At 34.8% G+C, this 19,672-nt stretch overlaps 1 protein-coding gene and 1 pseudogene across 1 annotated transcript; both read right to left on the bottom strand.

Moving 5' to 3' along the window:
- Positions 1-2,108: 2,108 nt before the first annotated feature.
- On the bottom strand, positions 2,109-4,209 carry LOC121437082 (annotated as a pseudogene).
- Positions 4,210-8,059: 3,850 nt separating this feature from the next.
- Positions 8,060-9,660, bottom strand: LOC121437205 (T-complex protein 1 subunit zeta-like). The gene is given in 2 exon segments (XM_041637061.1): positions 8,060-9,250; positions 9,253-9,660. Coding segments are annotated over 2 exon segments (1,599 nt in total).
- Between the last annotated feature and the right edge of the window lie 10,012 nt (positions 9,661-19,672).

Raw genomic sequence — 19,672 nt, 5'->3', positions numbered from 1 at the left:
GTATAGGTATAAGAAGAATTTTGAATTCATCATAACCGCCCCAAATAGAGATTAGTTTAAAGTAATTTTTCTGAGTATATACAAAATATAAAAATCAAATCTAGCCCTACCTTTTTTCTACTGGATTTTTTTTAATTTAAATCAATCAATGAACCAGCTGGAATCAGTAAAATAAAAACTTGTGTAGTTTCTGAAACTAAAATAGCAACACATGGGTAAATGAAGTATCAAAACATCTACTGCAGTGACTCTGAACTTACTGAAATTTTGTTAGGTTGAATTATTTTCATCAAACAGTATAGATACTGCTATGTTTCATCTCAATAGACAAGTTTAATTTCAGGGGAAATATAAACAGGTGTTCTTAATAATAGCAAGTAACCTGCTCTTAACTAGTTAACTCCAGTGAATGGAAGCTGATTCCTCCTGAACACTTTATGAAGGATACATCTGTATGTTTGCTTTTTTTGTCCCACAGATGTACTTGCAGACATTTTCATAATGTTAACCACATTCACTATTGTATAATGCTTTTAGTTTTATGAATTCTAATGTTAGCTTTCCTGAGAATTTACACTTTGCTTTATGACAACATAGTATGATGAGTGTATAGTTTCCTAAATAAAAAACATCAGTTAAAGAAGTATTTAAATTAATTTGGTAGATGTAACACCTGGTGCTTTCAACCAAAGATTCAGTATACTTTAGTTCTAAAATGTAATGAACATCAAACTATTATTTGTAGGTAGAATCTATATAACATATTTAGTTCTATATAGTAATTTTATTTTTTAAATAGTGTCATATTTTGTCTTCATATTTTAATAAAATATATTTAAACATTATATATTTAAATTCTCTGACTGAAGTTACAAAATTTGTTCCAATATTCAAACAAATATTTCAGGTAAATTTGAAAATATCATCCTTTTCATGTGCTTCTAATAAGTTTTCTTGTCTTTTATGTTGTTGTGAACAACATATGCATATTAGTTTCATTATTGTGTCATTAATCATTCTTTGAAGTTTATTCTATGTGTAAAAGTCATTTTAGATAAGAAGAATAATAGAAAAACAAAGAGGAGGTTACTTTTTGCTTTCAGATATTTACATTATGATAAATACACAGGTACTGAGTAAATTTCAGTGCCTCTTTAAAATTTTTTTCTTGTATTATAAGATTGTCAGAATTTCAGTTTTATGCTTGCCTTTCCTTTTTGATCAGGAGTTATCTGAATTTAGAAATTGATTTCAGCATGCTACTGATGAGCTCTGTGCATTCAGTTGGGTATATACCAGACCTTTGATGTCCTGTATCATTCTCGTTTAATTTCTTTTCAAAATTATCCTTAATGCCTTAAAGATAAAATACTCTCAGTAAATAATGTAGGTCTGTTTTCAGTCTGCACTGTTCTATATGACAGACAGTAGCCACATATTTTGAGGCTTTGAAACAAAACTAATTAGAGCGGAGATGTCTTGTAAAAGTAAAATATACTAGATTCCAGTGACTGTGTATGCCAAGAATGATATAAAAAAATCTCAGTAATTATCTTAATTACATGTTGAAATGAATTTTGATTATATTTTTAAATATCATTTAACATTAAAATGAATTTTCTTTAAATTTTATATTTAGTAGAAAATTTAAATGACATGACCATCTTTCTCAAAATAAAAATAAAAAGAGAGCTGGAATAAAGATCAGTGATTGTATGTATGGGTACCTCCAAGCCAAACATACCAACATAGAATAAAAATGGGAAGGGACCAAGTGATATGACTTCCTCCCACTTCACCATAACAAAGAGAACACAAAGAAAATGTCAGATCAAAATAGAAGCCACTCAAAAAGAAGTATTTGAAATGTTTATTTTGCAAAAAAAAATTCTACAAGATAGTTTCAAGCCTTTTTCTTCTTGTAGCTTCACAGAAAAAAAGGTGATGAAAAATATTTTGGTACTTCAAAAGGTGCTGCAAGTAGTGACAATGTCCGATCAAGCAGTTGTAGGACCAGCTCATGTAAGTCTCTGAACTTCTCATTGTAGGGCCGAGTATTGCTTGGATAAAGGCTTCATCCTGAGGTTTCAAAATGTTGAAAAAATTCCTTAGTTTCTATTACCAAGGAGAGATGACTGGTTTATTTGCACATTAAAATTAAGTACAGATTCCAAGTCATAAGCCAAATAGCTATATAGAAAGAAATAATCTCCATTAGAGCCATGAAAATCTGGCAGGTTATTGTAGATATTCAAGAAATTGCTGTTTACTTGAGACAAATTAAGTCCTTCAGTGCTTCTGCTACTTTCAATTGCTTCACAAAAGTTCTCATTTGCTCTAATGGCATTTTCATTTTCATCAAAAGCATTTTGTCATGCTTGCAAACCATAATGACTTGCCCTAAAGGCACTTGTGTTTGCACCCAGAGCATTTGGGCTGGTCCTGAAAACACTGGGGTTAGTCTCTAAAGCATAATGACTTGTATGAAAATCATATGAGTTTGTCACAAATCCATAGTAGTTTAGACTGAAGGTATCTGAGTTCGAACTCAAAGTACACTGGCTTACCCCAAAACCATTTGGGCTTTTCCAGAAGCATATTGGTTTCTCCCAAAACCATTTGGGCTTGTTTCCAAAGGATACTGGTTTGTACTGAAGACATTAGGGGTTGTCCCTACTGTCTTTGGCTTACCCCAAAACCATTTGAATGTATTTCCAAAGGACACTGGTTTGTGCAGAAGGCATTTGGGCTTGTCCCCAATGCGCCTTGACTTACCCCAAAAGCATTTGAGTGTGTTTTCAAAGGATACTGGTTTGTACAAAAGACATTTGAGGTTGCCCCAGAAATATGCTGACTTACAACCAAACCATTTGGGTGTGTTTCCAAAGGACACTTGATTGTACAGTAGACATTTGGGGTTGCCCTCAAAGCCCCTTGGCTTACCCCAAAAGCATTTGAGTGTGTTTCCAAAGGATACTGGTTTGTACTCGTGACATTAGGGCTTGCCCCAGAAGTATACTGGCTTACCCCTAAATCATTTGAGTGTGTTTCCAAAGGACAATGGTTTGTCCAGAAGACATTTGAAGTTGCTCTCAATGCACATTGACGTTTGTCCAGAAGATATTTGAAGTAGCCCTCAAAGCATATTGGCTTTCCCCCAAACCATTTGGGTATGGTTCCAAAGTGAACTGGCTTGTCCTGAAGGAATTTGGACTTGCCCCAAGAGCATACTGGTTTTCCCAGGATGGATTCAGGTTTGATCCCAGAGTATATTTGTTTGCTCCATTGGAATTTGAATTTGGCCCCAAGGCTTTCTGCCTTGCCCCCAAAGCCACTGAATTTCTCATCAAAACATTGGGGTTTACTTGGAATTCACAGGCGGTATTCCCGAAACCACTGGAACTTGCTCAAGTGATATTTGAGTTTGCTCTCAAAGTATATGGGACAGCTTTTTGGGTATCTAGGTTGGCTTCTTGAGCATTTGAGTTAGTCACAAAGTAGAAGCTTTGGTTGCCTCTTCCTCCTCAGTAACTTTCAAATCTACCGGTAGGAACAGATTTTCTTTCCCTAACCACAGTATTAGCTTTATTTTTACTCTGTTGTTGTCTTCCAGGATATTCTTTAGGAAGTGCCATTTTAACTTCACAATGGCTGGAGCCAATGTAATGGAACCTGGTTTCTAAGACCTTTCTAAAAGGCTTTTTCCTCCATGTATTTGATAAAACCAAAAGCTCTTCTTTTCTTTGTATCTGAACACAATGGAAGTTCAATAGCTTCTATCTGCCCAAATGTGCCAAAATAGGATCTTATTTTTTCTTCAGACATCTGAGGGGTCAACCTACCAACAAAAATCTTTTTGATGGGGAATTGAGATTCAATGGCTTTAGCCCTTTTAAACTCTACTTTCTTACCATCCACTTTGTGGTCTTTCACTTGTAACACCTTCACTACAGTAGAACTATCTTCAAAAAGCACGAATCCAAATCCCCTGGAGAGTCCGGTAGTTGGGTATCTTTTTATGATAAAATCAATTATCTCACCGAACTGAGACAAGTATTCCAGAAGTGCTTGCTTGTTCAATTCTGGGGAAAGTCCCCCCATAAATATCTTACTGGCATCCTGTTCACTTTTGGTGGCATTGATTCTGACTCCTTCAGGAAACTGGTCTCTTTCATTGTACTTTCTTGCAGCAATGCTGGTTGTATTCATGGTAAATAGGTTGAATGGCGTTGACTTGGCTGTTGGTAAAAAAAAAAATGGCTGAGGCACAAATGTCGACGGCATTGCCGTCTTCAAGAAGTAAGGAGAATTGTCACAAAATAATGACGAAATAGAAACAAGCTTGGTGACTCGAATCAACACAGGGACTATTTCGGGTTCTAAACTGGGTGGGGGGCAGGGGAATGAAAAGTGCCTAATTTTAACTGCAAAGGTGTTGATTATTCTCATGAAAATAGGAGGCATGCCTACAAACTTTGTTTTTGCACTCATAAGGCCTATGTAAGGGACAGTTTGCTGTAAAAGGAAGCAATTTTCATTCGCTTTCCTGTCTTTTCAGATTATATCTCTTTGAATTTATGTTAAAACTTTTTTTGTTTTCTGGAAAGGGCCTTAAATGTCCATGAAATCACCAGTTCATTGTATCCTTCAGGTAAGTTTCACATTCATCTTTAACCATTTGAGTGATTGAGATGGAAAAACAATGTAGATTTGAAACATTTTGCAGGGGAAAAGAATGCCTATTTGTTTGTACATTATACAAAAAGAATCCAAAGAAAGAATTTAAAATCAGAGTTTCACTGAGATTCATTTATGTAATTCATCCTTTTAATATGTTAAATGTATTAAAAAACTATTCTGTCATTACAATAATCCATCTCATAAATACACTCTCCTCCAAAATTCATTTTATTTAAAGCATCACTCCTTATTTCTTCATTACCCACTCAATAGTATGAGTGATTTTTCTCTTTTACTTATCGTACCTAAATGCTTTCAAGATGTACCTATGCTGTAGTATATATTAATATTTTATATTTATTCCTTGTGTTGATATGCTATATTTTGTTTTAACATTTTACATCAACTTCATATATTTCACTTGGCAGTTTGGCTTTGTTCCATTTTCCACAGATGCATCACACATACTCACATGCCACACAAATAATCATGGTATTTGTTTTTTTTTTTTTAATCTGACACTCATTTTTTTTCTTTTTAGCATATTCAATAAGTATCAACCTCACATTTTGCTATTCTGATGAGAAAGCATTTAATATCAGAGAAATTTCTCAAGACCAAAGCTCAAATTTTAGGTACTTATTTTTTGCCTATTTCTGTCCTTGTCACTATCAATTAGGTATAATGAAGTACTTTATGTCTGTCACTTGCTCCTTCTAATATTCGTTTCTTTGAGGAAGGAGATTTTAAGTGTCTCCATTACTTTCACCACAGCTTGTGTATATAATCATCCTCAAGCAATTTTTGCAATAATTTCATGTTTATGGCATCAGTTCTATGTTCAAAATAATGGCCACCTACCTTCTTTCTCCAAACTAAAAGCTTAAATATTAATCATAAAGCATAATTTTGAGACAAGAAAGGAAGAAAGTTACATTCCGAAAATACTCTCAGCTCTAGACATTTGCAGTTATCCACATGATGGACTTCATTCTAGGCTCCCTCCTATGTATGATACAACAGTTGGGACAAATGTAGATTGAAAAATGTTGCATGTTGAGATAAAATATGATTTCATAATATGCTGATGAAAAGCTAGGGATCAATTTCCTCAAGGATGTTATTTTGCTAAGTGTCTCCAGGAAATGTCTGTTTAAAATGAATAAATAAATAAAGCTTCATTTTTCCAATAATCATTTTCCTATTAGAATCAAAAAAAATCTTATAATGACCCATCCACATGGTATAAAGTAGCACTGAACCCTATTTTCGATCACTTATCTCCCCATGGACAAATGTCTTTTCCAGATAGTTATAGGACAAATCAGCTTCAGAACTCATTAAGTTTCAAGGCCCCAATTCCTAGTAAGAGACTTTTGTAATCAATAAAAATATTTTATAGGTGTACTAGTAAATGTTTTCTAGAGAAATAGAACTTACAGAATGAGTCTCTCTCACTCTCTCTCTTTCGTAAAATGAAATGCATATGTTTGACATACTTGGTCTACTTGGTTGTTTGATAAAATGAGATTTTTCCTTTCTCTTTTTCCTCTTCACTTTCCAAACAGATACATGTAATAATACACACACACACACACACACACACACACACACACACATATATATATATATATATATATATATATATATACAGAGAATGAGAGAGAGAGAGAGAGAGAGAGAGAGAGAGAGAGAGAGTTTATTAGAATGGGTCATAGGATGTGATCCAGCTAATCCAACAATGGCTGACTGAACAGAAAACCCAAGAATCTAGTAATTTCTCAGTCCATGAGGCAGGATGTCTCAACTGGTCTTCTGTAGTCTCTGGAATCTGAAAAAAGTGGGTTCTAATGCCAGTGATGGAATGGACTTGGCAAAAAGTTGAGAGAAAGCTGGTAAAGAGGAAAAGCTTCTTTCTTTCATGTATTTATATAGGAATTCAGCACAAAGTATCATATTAAAGGTGTTTCTTTGTGCCTCAAAATCCAGACTAAAGGCATTTATATTCCTGTCTCAAAAATCTGAACATGAAGTATATTCACCTACTTCAATCCAATCCAAAAACAAAACAAATCTCTCACAGGTGTACCCTCCATTTTTGGACTGTAGTTAAGGGTTGATCTAATTGACAAAAAATAATAGCCATCACAACCATACAATGGTGGTATATACCTTTAATCTCCATACTTGGAAGGCAAGGGTTGGTAGATCTCTGAGGTCTCAGACAAGCTGCTCTACAGAGAAAGTCCCAAGACAACTGGGACTACAAATAGAAACCCTGTCTTGAAAAATTGAAAAAGAGAAAAGGAAATAAAAATTGCCATCAGAATATTTATCTAGTATAGGTCTTCTAGGCTCCCTGATGTTGTCTGTAGTTAAATGAGCTAAATTTTATGATGTTAAATGTAGATGTTTCATTCTCTGTGAATTATCTTCTCTTTGATTTAATAAATATTCTGTTTTCATACATAACAGAAAAGTATAATAATGAAAATAAGGAGCAATGCTGTCATTAAAATTGAACTCTAAGAAAAATAAGTTACTTCATAAGGTAAAAAACTAAAATCATTTAGCAAAAATTCCCTGATCATACTTTGATTATCAGATATTTTAATCTCCTTCTACTTATATTTTAGAACCTTGTCCATATCATTTTACTTTTGTTTGTTTGCTGAATATCATTCCTCACAGTTTTTTATCTTTTGTTTTTCAATTTTTCTTGTTGAACATCTATCTTCATTTCATTTGCTTAACTTTTATAGAGTTCCCCAAAAGCCTCTTCTTTAGAATCTGTGCTAAGTTTTCTATATGTCAGTATTACACAACTTCTTTTTTTTTTCAGTACCTTTAAGTATTTATTAGAGACAGTATAAAAACCTTAAATTAACCACATGTGTTTTGCACTGGTAAGAATCTTACATGTTTAACAGAGTTAGTTGGATAATTTATAATACATCCATCCTCTAAAAAAATCTTTTGAGCTGGGAGGTCTCCTGCAGCCTGAGTTAGAGCAGAATGCCCTGACTTTTTTTTTTTTTTCCCAAAGTGCTAGGCTTACAGCTCCACTATGCCTTGTTTAGGAGAAAACCATTACAACTTTTCAAATAACATTTAAGGAACAAGGTAGACAACACACTTATCTTAATATGTAATTTTGTATCATTGTAGCTGAAACTTCTTATTCAGTGTCTGATTTATGCGAACACTCAGTGAATTTTTTTTACAGTATTATAATTTGAATAGGTGCCAAATGTCCTGTTCCCTTTCTTCAACCGGGATGAGAATATTTCTTTTCCAAATCACTTGAAGCTTGGATAAAAACGACCATTTCCCCATGTCATCCTGTAGTATTGCAGATGCAGCGACAAGGGAGACTTCTTCAACCTTTTAGGGAGGACATCCCGGCTCTCATGATCTCATCCACCAGGTTGGTGGCAATCACAGTACAGGAGTGAAGCAGCTGCTTCTTCACACAGTAGTTATCCCACACACCCATCTCTGCCGCCACCATCGGCTCACCTGTGTTCAAATTCACACACACTAGTTGACCCGATTCTGAATGCTCAGCTTGAACTTTGACTAGTGTTTCCTGAAGGTCAAAACCAGAGTTCTGGGCAAGAACCTTGGGAATAATGAGCAAGGCGTCCGCAAATGCCTGCACTCCAAGCTGAGCCCTGCCCTTCACGCTGGGCTTGTATTTAATCAGAGCTTCTGCCATTGCCACTTCTACTTCACCAGCACCGGGAACAACACAGCCATCAACGATAGCATTTTTGACAGCCATCAAGCCATCTCTTATAGCATCCTTGATTTGAGTAAGCGTGTGCTTATCTGGTCCTCTAACCAGCAATGTGACAGAACGGGGATTATTACATTTCTCAATAAAGGTGAACTTCTCTTCACTCAAGGTATACTCATAGACAAGACCCGCATGTCCCAAACATTCAGAATTAAGGTCATCAAAGGAATTCAGAGTCACCCCACCACAAGCAAGTGTCAGCCTCTCCATGTTTCTCCTCTTGGCCCGACGCAGAGTCACAATGCCTTCTTTTGCAAGGGCATCTAAGGAAAAGGGGTCAATCCCCTTTTGATTAATGACGACAAATCCCTTATCTGAGTCACCACAGACTTTCTTTTTCAGCTCTATTATCTTTTTAACCCTGTCTTCAATGAACTTCCTTTCAGCTTTTACTAGCCTTTCTCTCTCTTCTGCACTCTTATAAAAGAACCCAGAATTCACTTCTGTTATCTCATAATCCAAAGACACATTGTATGTGAGGATGTAGGCATTCTCTACCCTTTTCTTCATAGCAGGATGCGGTGCTCCATGATCCAAAACAAGTCCTCTGATTAAGCTTGTATCAGTTTCAGATTTATGTTTCATCTCCATGATCTCAACCATGAAGAGGTCAATGGGTTCATCTTTTTTCTTAATGGCCAAAATGGAGTCTACCACAGCTTCTGTTAAGACATCTGCAAGTTCAGAATGAACTTTAGTTAGCAGAGATGTTCTGGCCACATCGACGAGTATTTCTCTGTCCATCTCTCTGCTTACTTTCACTTTTTTCACTTTTGTTCCAAAAACTGGAGTGCCCTTTCCTTTGCAGCTTCAAAGCCTTCAGTTATTATCCTGGGGTGAAGACCCTCAGAGATGTAGAGGTCTGCCTGTTTCAGTAGCTCCCCAATGATAAGAACATTGGATGTGGTGCCATCACCTGTTATATCATCCTGGGCTGTAGCTACTTTCGCTATTAAAGAGGCTGTTGGGTGTTGAATTTGCATTTCGTGAAGCAGTACATTGCTGTCTTTGGTAAGGTTGATGTCTCCAGCACCAGAAACAAGCATCTTCATGGTTCCCTTAGGCCCCCACTTGGTCTTCAGAACATCCTGCAGGCCCCGTGCCGCGCTGATGTTCACTGCCAGCGCTGCCTGCGCCCGGGCCACCTCGGCTTTAGGGTTGAGGGTCTTCACCAAAGCCATGGTTGGCCTAGCTCAGGGAGAGGCCCTTACACAACTTCTGATATCAACTTCTGTCCTACCATGAATTAGCTGGGCTGATATATATGCCTAGTCATCAACGAGCTGTAAATGGAGACTGCACTTTGTTTTCCAGCCACATTTACCCGAATAATCACACAGAAACTATATTAATTACAGCAGCGATAGGCACGTGAATCAGGCATGTTCCTAGCTAGCTCTTACATCTTAAATTGACCCATTTCCATTAATGTGAATATTACCATGAAGGTGTGGATTACCAGTGCAGCATGTTACTCCTTCAGTGGCTCCATGGTTTCTCCCTGACTCTGTTTTTTTTTCCCCCCTACGGATTTCTCACCTTGCTAAATTCTGCCCTGCCATAGGCATCTTTATTAACCAATGGTATTCATAGCATACAGAGAAAAATCCCCCATCAGCAAATGAACTAGGTTTGAAAAGGATTATGAGGAGTGCTTTTGTTAGAAGAAGTCTGTCTTTGTAGGTGGGCTTTGAGGTTGTAAAAGCCCACATTAGGCCCACTTTAACTGTTTGGGCCTATGGATCAGGATGAAACTCTCAGCTAATATTCCAACAATGTCCTGAATTCCATCATGTTTCTTACCATCAACCTCTGAAATGGTAAGCAAACTCTTAATTAAATGCTTTCTCTTATAATAGTTGCATTGGTCATGGTATCTCTTTACAGCAATAAAACAGTGACGAAAACAAGATAAGTCTTCATGTTTCTGTGTTTTCCATACCTGTCATTGAGCTTCTCCTAGGTAGACAATGAGCATTCATAACTTGGAGTTCCACTACTTGGAATGAAATGCATAAGATTTAACATATTTTAAACAGAAGTTTACTTAACACTTGCTGAAATCATCTTAACAGTGGACATCAAGTGCTACATTTTTTAAAATTTCTGGTCTACCTGGCCTCTTAGAAGATGAGTCAGTTGCAAATTGATTCTTGGATACTGATTTACTACAAGCCGAAAGAGCTTACATACCTTTTCCCACTTAAAATAAACATGTGAAAGAGGATGAAAGTTTGAAAATTTCTTGTTTCTAGACATTTTCTAGCCTTTTCAGATAACCAAAGTATTTAGCTTTTCCTGGAATGAAAATCTTAGAAGAATTTTATTCTCAATAAATTCTCAATAAGTGATTCTCAACTGATGAAGCTCCCTCATGACTAATTATTAGCTATGGATATTTACCTATGTGACAGAAGAGATGTCATAGTTCTGAACTCTTTCTTAACTCATTAAGTTTACTCAAAAACATGACCGCATGCTGTACCTTTTTGTTACATTACTTAGTCTTAGAACTTGTAAATGTATTTGGTGTCACAAAGTTCTGCTAAGACTGAGCAAGTCAATAAATCTGTAAAAAAAAAAATTATCCTTACTTTTGTATACACAATTCAAGTCATTCATCCTACTGATCTTTAGTCAGTAATGTCACTTTGGTATATGAAAGACAACAAATTATTACTGTAATTCCTTTTGAAGCAATAAAAAGGAACATGCCATAAAGATCTTGTTATATTTGGTTCTCTAATGAAAACAATTAAACTTGCTGTGGTTTTTACATATATACACAAGAGACAGATTGAAAGAGACAGAGAGAGAGACAGAGAAGTATTTTAGCTGTGTAAAATGTTTTTAAATTACCCTTTCCCACTCTTAGGTATAAAGAAATCAAAATCTGACCAGTGAAGTTTTAATTTTATTTGTGAGCATTGAGGAATTGTACCCCAGGACTCTAATGGGATTTAGGTTTTGAAATTTTGTTACATGATTCATAATGCTGACTTTCCTCATGGGTAAACACACTAATAATAATTCTGACTAGTTATTTATTCTTATTCCACGTTAATTCAAAATACATGGTTTTGCAATTTGAAATCACGTGTGATTTTTATATCAAGCCATGAATGAATGAATGAATGAATGAATATTAGATATTTTGACAATTGTCAGAGGTTATTTATAAGTTTGTAATGCTCATAAAAACTGACTCTGAAGTCAGAGGACAGAAGGTAAAACAGCTAGAGAGAGAAATTAGAATTTGATACTACTTGTAAATAAGGGGAACAATCATGAAATAAATGTAGACTATTATAATTTTTGTATTTGGGGAAGATAGTATACCTGATTTGGGTTTGTTTTACTGTTTATTTCAAGATTGGGCTTGAAATATTTACAGCTCTAAATTTATTCATTCCTTGGTCATTGTTATCTCATTTATAATTGTTAGAGAATGGTGATAAAATGAAGGATGACCTATGACTTTGGAATTAATCTACCTCTCTTATCACTCAACCTTGGCAGAAGTATGCTATGGGACACATAAATCAGAAAAGTAACATGGATGCATCCTTATTTGATATGCTGGCATAGAGCTGTCTCTGTGGTAATATGTTCTTTAATGCTCTGTTGAACTTGTTCTCTTCAGTGAAATGAAAATGCATGTGTTTGACATACTTGGTCTACTTGGTTGTTTGATAAAATGAGATTTTCCTTACTCTTTTTTTTTTCCTTCATTTTCCACAAAAGCTGCCAGTGCCCATTACTTAAATTAAGCTGAGAGTGTATGCAGATAGTTTTAAAAAATGGTCATTCAGGAAATGTTCTTTTCTCCTTACTTTTTGCACAGTCAAATAGTGATCTAAGTGAAAGTGGTATGTTGGATATAGACTAAAAAGCCATTTAACATCAAAAGTTTTTAGCATCTTAACTTGTCTGCTATCCTTCTACTTACTTGAGATCTATTATGAACACTTTCTTCACATCTCTAAATAAGAGAACAATGTTTGGGTTTAGTGTTAAATTTTCATGTATCAATACATAAAATTTCAGGTATCAATATGTCTTAATAAGACATGTACAAATATTCAAACATGTATTTCTCTTAGGAATGATGCTTATAAGAGTCAATTGATTTATATTGTTCTCAGAGAGACTATTTTAAAGTGCTTCATATGCCAAGAAAGAATTATAAGAAGAAAGACTCCTTCTCTCTTATGTTATATAAAAAGATGAATTGTGTATTCTAAAGGGAATTCTACTATTTTGGTCTCTGAATTATTGTTTGCTTTAGAATTACTATGGTATGTTACAGAGGCAAACTAGTTGCTATTTTGGGCAGAATTTATCACCGAAGAAGGAGAAAGCTATTCCCCCAATCATCTGTGTATACCATAGGGTCGATTACAACAGTATGTGATCCGCTGTAATTCTTACTTTTTTTTCTTCCTAATTAACAAGTGTCATTTGGAAGAGTTAGTTGTAATCTAGGAATAAACAAACTTTAAAAAGATAAGCTCCCAAATTAGTGTTTTCACGTTTAATTTTTAGAACAGTCTTGAGTTTCTTGTATTTATTGAGTTCAATTAACTTCATAAAGACTGCAGCCTATTTTGATGCTTTGCATAAATTTCATGATTTAGCACTTATAGTAGGAGGGAAAGAAAATCTCTTTCTGTTGTTACATGTTTTTTTTTATTTAATAGTTATTTGGATAAAGGTCTTTGTTCGAATTTATCTTGAATTAATTAAATCTGTATTGAATTAATTATTCATTTATTTATTATTAATTATTCATTTATTTTAAAAGCCATAAAGTAAAACATGTTTGGATATGAATACTGAAAATGTAGAGTTTAGCAATTATTGCTCTGCAAACTTGCTGAAGTTGGACACACTCCAGATCTAGCAAATTAACAATCCACATGACGCAAGAAGGAAATCCTTTTCAACATAACTCAGCTGCCGGTATTGTTTCAAACTTCTAAAATCTTACCCCAGACAATTTATTTTAGACATATTAAGTACAGTACTCTGGAAAAAACTTTCCTGGTGACATAAACACAATAAATCTCAAGGTGTGAATTCAAGTTTCCTGGTGACAATGATCACAATAAAGTTGATTGTGTGACCTCATCAAAACTCTCTTGCAAAGTACATGTAACCTTTTCCAAAGAATGGGTTCTATTGACTAGGAAACTATGCTCAGGATAAAGGAAGGAGAAGTTTTGAGATAACATAAGAGTCTGGGAAATTTTGTAGTGGCCTGTTTCTGAGCTAGCACAGATCACCAGGCTATTAATTACAACTATTGTCAGCTTTCAGGTTGGAAATATGTATGCATCCCTTCCATTGAAGGGACAACCATGCGTGAATAACATTCCTGGTTTCCTTTGTGTTTATCTGTGAGCACAAGGATCTCTTACCCTCTAAACAAACATAGTGTATTAGTACTTTTCTATTGATGTCATAGAACACCTTGACCATGGAAATCTATAAAAGAGTTTATTTGGTTTGCAGTTAGAGAGGGCTAAGAGTACATCATTGTGGAGAATTTTGGTAACAAGAAGCAGATTAATGTGGGATTCCTCTGTGTATGCTATGAGTATGTTTTGTTACCATTGGTTAATAAATAAGCAGCTTCAGCTTATAGCAGGGCAGAAGATAGCCAGGCTGGAAGAGGTATTGTAAGACAGTAGGCAGAGTTGTTGAGACACCATGTAGTTGCTGAAGGAAATAGATGCCCAGAATCTTTACCAGTAAGCCACAGCCTCATGGTAACACACATATTAATAGAAATGGGTTAACTCAAGATGAAAGAGCTAGCTAGAAATATGCCCAAGTCATTGGTCAAGCGATATTGTAATTAATAAAGTTTCTGTGTGATTATTTGGGTTTGAGCAGTTGGGGAATGAGTGAGCAGTCTGTGCCTACAGCAGACAAAGAAGCTGGAACAGTAGCTGAGAACTCAGACCTTAAAATGTAAATAGGAAAGAGAGAGAGAGAGAGAGAGAGAGAGAGAGAGAGAGAGAAATTTTGTAGTGTCTCTATTTTTTCCCTCAGAAACATTTTTCACATATCTCCTGCAAGAAGAAATGTGCTGACCAATAATTTCCAGTTGTGATTATGTTATGTGTATGTTCAAATTTTATAAGGAAGCAGATGCTTACAAATCAAAATATACAGACCTTGCATTCTGTGTTTGATCTCTGTCTAATTTCAATCCATGCACAAAGTCAAAGCTGATTACAGAAAGAAAAGTTGCAGAGTCAGAGCATTGAAGAGGTTTTGTGAGGTGCAAAAAAGATTTGCAGAAAGCATCTAAGCATAAGCACAATCAATACAAACTGAACAACTAAGGTGTTATTGAGAGCAGTCTTATAAACATGGACATAGGTTAATGCTGATTTAGTGAAACTTTTAGATTAGATTCAATGACAAGAACAATGGGCAATATCTAGAACTGGAGAAAATCAGAGATCAGAAAAGAATTACAAATTCAAAAAGATGTCTCCTTGATGTGAACAGAAACATGAAGATGACTGCTGTCATTTGTTGAGACATATATTATGGTAAATCAGTTGTCAGCTATAAACAAAGCTTTTCACTATGTATTTTGGTTATTATTTGCTTATAGGTGGAAGTATCTCTGCTACATGACACTGAGTAAACAATCTTTAGTGGTCATTATTCATGCCATTAAGAGTTCAGAACAATACAGATCCTAGTCTTCATAAATGTGGAATCAATAATCCTTATTTGGAACTTCATTTGGTACATCTGTCAAGATTCACATTATTATTTCAGCAGTGTATATTCTTTATAATCAACTACTCATCACTTTTAAGTTTAGTAGTTTTCAATCTCTGTTAATCAGGGTTTCAGCTAGGTGGTGGTGGTGCATGTCTTTAATCCCAGAACTTTGCAGGCAGAGGCAGGTGAATATCTTTGAGTTCAAGGCCAGCCTTGTCAACAAAGAGAGTTCCAATGACAGCAAGAGCTGTGCAAAGAAACTTTGTCTCAAAAAAACAAAAACAATTTTTTTTAAAAAAAATAGAGTTTAATTTTCTTTGCCTGAAAATTTAATAAATGAATTATCTGTATATTTTTGTATATGTACCCTATTCTAATATAGCATCTAATTTAAATTTAATGTCTCATTATTAGAGTTGCAAAGTCTAAGCTTAAGTAAAAAGTGAACTACTGTAAGTTTCAGTGTATTCAAGTATTTGACCAACATGCAAGTAGCATCAATCATAACAAACAGTATATATACAAACTTAAGTTTGTGTTAAGAGCCACAATTGAAAAAAAAAAATGCCGGGTGGTGGTGGCGCACGCCTTTAATCCCAGCACTCGGGAGGCAGAGGCAGGCGGATCTCTGTGAGTTCGAGACCAGCCTGGTCTACAAGAGCTAGTTCCAGGATAGGAACCAAAAGCTACAGAGAAACCTTGTCTTGAAAAAAAAAAAAGAGCCACAATTGATGTCTTAAGTTAGGTTTCTTATTACCATGATAAGATACCATCTCTGAAATCAAATTGGAGAGGAAATGGTTAATTTCATCTTAAACATCTCAGGTCACACTAAGGGAAGTCAGAGCAGGGACTCAAGGAAGGAAACTGGAGGCCAGAATTGAAGCAGAAATCACAGAAGAATGAAGCTTACTTGATTGTTTTCATATGCATATTAAATGACACTTTGAATGACTGACACTATGCATAGTGGAGTGGATATTTCCACATCAATCTTCAATTAAGAAAATGCTTCCCCGGTTTGCCTACAGGCCAATCTGGTGTGGAGTATTTTCTCAATAGGTATCCCTTTTCTTAAGATATGTATAGCTTTGCAAAATTGAATGTCATGAAAAAGTTTATTTTTTCAATGTGGTCAGAGAAATAGTGAATATAACATAATCAGTATAGAACTGGTAAGTAAATAATGGCCAACCCAACTAAACATATAACTTTTTTTCTTAGAAATTCTGGATTTATCCCTAGGTGTTTATTTTACTATAAAGATTTTTTTTTACATATTTGGGTATACATAATTTTTAAATTATTATATTTTTTGTAGTTTGGGGATTTTACATGTGATAGTCTTATACAACCTATGCTGGTCTTGAACTCATTATGTAGCCAAGGATAACTTTGAACTCAAGTTCCTCCTCAATCTATGTTCCAAGTATAGGAACGGCATGTGTATACCATTACTTTCAGATTCTTTAGAATTTTGAAAACTAGAAAAGTAAAGGAATGTTAATACAATAAAATGTTTATAGTTAATAGAAAAACTATGATTCTAGCATATTATAGTTACAATTAGATATTTATAACCCCCTTTAGAAAACTTTGCAAAACACACATGTTCATTCACACACACGTACACACACACACACACACACACATTTTGGATTTAGTTGTTTTGGGTTTCTGAAAAATCTCTAGGGTCTAGAGCTTAGGTACAAATTCTAGAATCTTACTTTTCAGAACTTGAAAAGTAGAATATGAACATTTTTTGAAAGAACAGGGTCTAAAAGAATAGAAGTACTTCCATTTATGTATATTATTAATAAATCAGTTAACATTAAAATACCATGTCATCAGATGGTAGTGTAATCATGGTCAAAAGTCCATGGTTAGGGAGATCATTCCTAGGATAGAAAGCTATTGATATTTTGGTAAATGGCCATGCTGTCAAATCATTTTATGAGGTGCAGTGAATGATACGTGTCTTTCATAGGTTTATGAATGTGAATATGAACTCCCAATCAAGGCATAAATAACATCATGGAGGAGGAGGTATAAGTAAATATCTAAGAGCTAGAGTATGATGAAAAATGATGTAAAATACTATAGTATGGACAGAGCATAGGCATTGCATTCATGATCTCTCAACAGCTGTGGTGGCTTACACAAGATCTAGCCTGTTAGAAATTAGAACATGGGTAGGGAAAGGCTCATTAGGACCAATCCGTAGTTCAGTAGCTCTCTGTAGTTGGAAGTTGCTGGGGAAGAATCATTATTGATTGAGGATATAGCCATTGATATATTTCTCATGCTATAATAGACACAGACTCAGGTACATATGAGCAGCATTAATTGGACTTAGTGATTTATAAAAAAAAAGACAAAGTTGGAAGGGTATATGTTAGGGAGAACATGAATGTATTTGAAGGGGGAAATGGTCACATTTCATTATATACATATATGAAACAATAAAAAAATCCAGAATTTTGGTAAGACATATGTTAAAAAGCAAAGCATCTAGTTTGAATATGTTATGGCTAGATACAATACTGTAGATATAACTCAGGTATTTTGTGAAATAGTTCCTTAATTGGAGTGTTTCTAGTGTTTTTCTCTGGGAGAAAACTGGGGTAGCAGGCTGTTATGAGTTCAAATGCAGATGGGTATTAACATTCTTGGCACATATCACAGAAATAGCATATGCAACTGTGATGTGGCCCCAAATATCTGTTTGCTTAATACGGTTGCATATGAGCTTTTATAAAGGCCAAGATACATCATCACTTTATTCATTCTCAATATGAAATATGAAAATTCTTGAAATCTGGTGTGAATTCATGACATAATGATTTGAGGATATATGCTTCTCCATCATTTAAAGTCACTTACAAGACTTGGGATTTTTTTCTTTTATTTCTGAGACTGTGGCAGAATCTTTGGGCCTACCTGAAGAAGCCATTGAATGTAGGTCAGTGCCATTGCTGTATCTATTGCATGACAGAATTAGAAAGTGATACCCAGCATAATATCAGATCTCTTGTCTTTGTAGTTCCTGGTGACGAGGACTATTAAGTGAAGTCCTTCTTTCTGAAATGTCTATTATGGGTCAAACAACTAGATGTTAATTACATTGAAACAGTGAGTTGACTTATTAACATAAATTGAATAGTTTTACTGCTTGTGAGTGTACTCATGTTATAATTCTAAGACATGTAAAAGGAGAACTTGTCATGCATAATCATCATAAATGCAGGCTCAGGATGATTGCAAAATTCACTCTTGTTCTGCCAAGTAAATCTTTCAAATGACTGAATATAGCTTGTGGGATTTAGGCATTTTCTCGGCTTTTCTGGGATTTTACAGTAATGCTGGAATCACTAAACATTTTTTAAGCTTCAGAACTTCACTCAGCTTTCCAGGTTATTTTTATCGATCCTGGGGTTGGCTGGAAAGACCTTTATTTTAACTAGTAAACACCATTAAAAATTGTTGTTCTTGTCTTTGTGTAGCAAGGTTTGAACTCAATTACCACAGTCCAACCTGTTAAAGTACAGGGTAGGTCATATGAGGTGACAAAATGTACAATAGTTATCAAGGGACAGATAGAGTATAAAACAAACCCCACTACTGACTTCTACTAAAATCAGTTTTTTTAATGGGGTCAATGTGCAACTCTAGAATTTTCAGGGGCATCAGAAATAGTGTTGAATACATTTATTCTTTTTAAAGTTCTGCTCTGATGCAAGTAATCAATAGTGAAGTTTTTGTGAAAAAAAAATCCTTTCTGACAAAAGCTCCAAGACTGATTACCTTGATCAATACCATTTTTAAGAACAATTCAGCAAAATTGTATTTAAGCAGAGAACATGATGTATCTAAACTGTTAATAACACAAACCTTTCCCTTCCTCTACTTTCTTTGGATTATCTATTCTCCCTAAAGAGCATTAAGTTTCACAGCAAACTTTAAGACCACACATGTTCCCAAGGGTTAAAATAAGATAACAGTTCTTCAAAGTTTTTACTTTCCTCTCCTCTCTCTGTACTATTTGTATTTTGCAAAATATCTCTGTGTTGTTCTCACAATACTGGGCATCATGGACTCTCATGTTTTCTTTGTTTTTTTCAGGAAAACCAATACCATATACTGTGGAAGAAAGAAAGATGAAACCCAGAGCATTGTTGTAATCATGCCCTTACACATTTCAATCAGTAATTACTCTAGGGAAAGGTTTAATTGCTTTGGTAATTCAGGCAAAAACACATATTGAGCCTGAATGCCTTCAGTAATTATATCTGTATATTGAGCATAGTGGAATATAAAAACTGTCCTTGTACATCAGTGTGTATTTCTAAATATCATAACCATAAGAGGCAGTGTCTAGACATTACTGAAGCACTAAATTGTTTAATTCAGTCTATCTCTCCCAGCATCTTTAAGAATTAAGTAATT

This window comes from Microtus oregoni, unplaced genomic scaffold (assembly GCF_018167655.1).
Source record: "Microtus oregoni isolate MIOR12 unplaced genomic scaffold, Mior012 000050F_ref0000143, whole genome shotgun sequence".
NCBI classification, from domain to species: domain Eukaryota; kingdom Metazoa; phylum Chordata; class Mammalia; order Rodentia; family Cricetidae; genus Microtus; species Microtus oregoni.
Note: the sequence above shows the minus strand (reverse complement) of the source record. Positions and strands in the feature narration are given on the sequence as shown.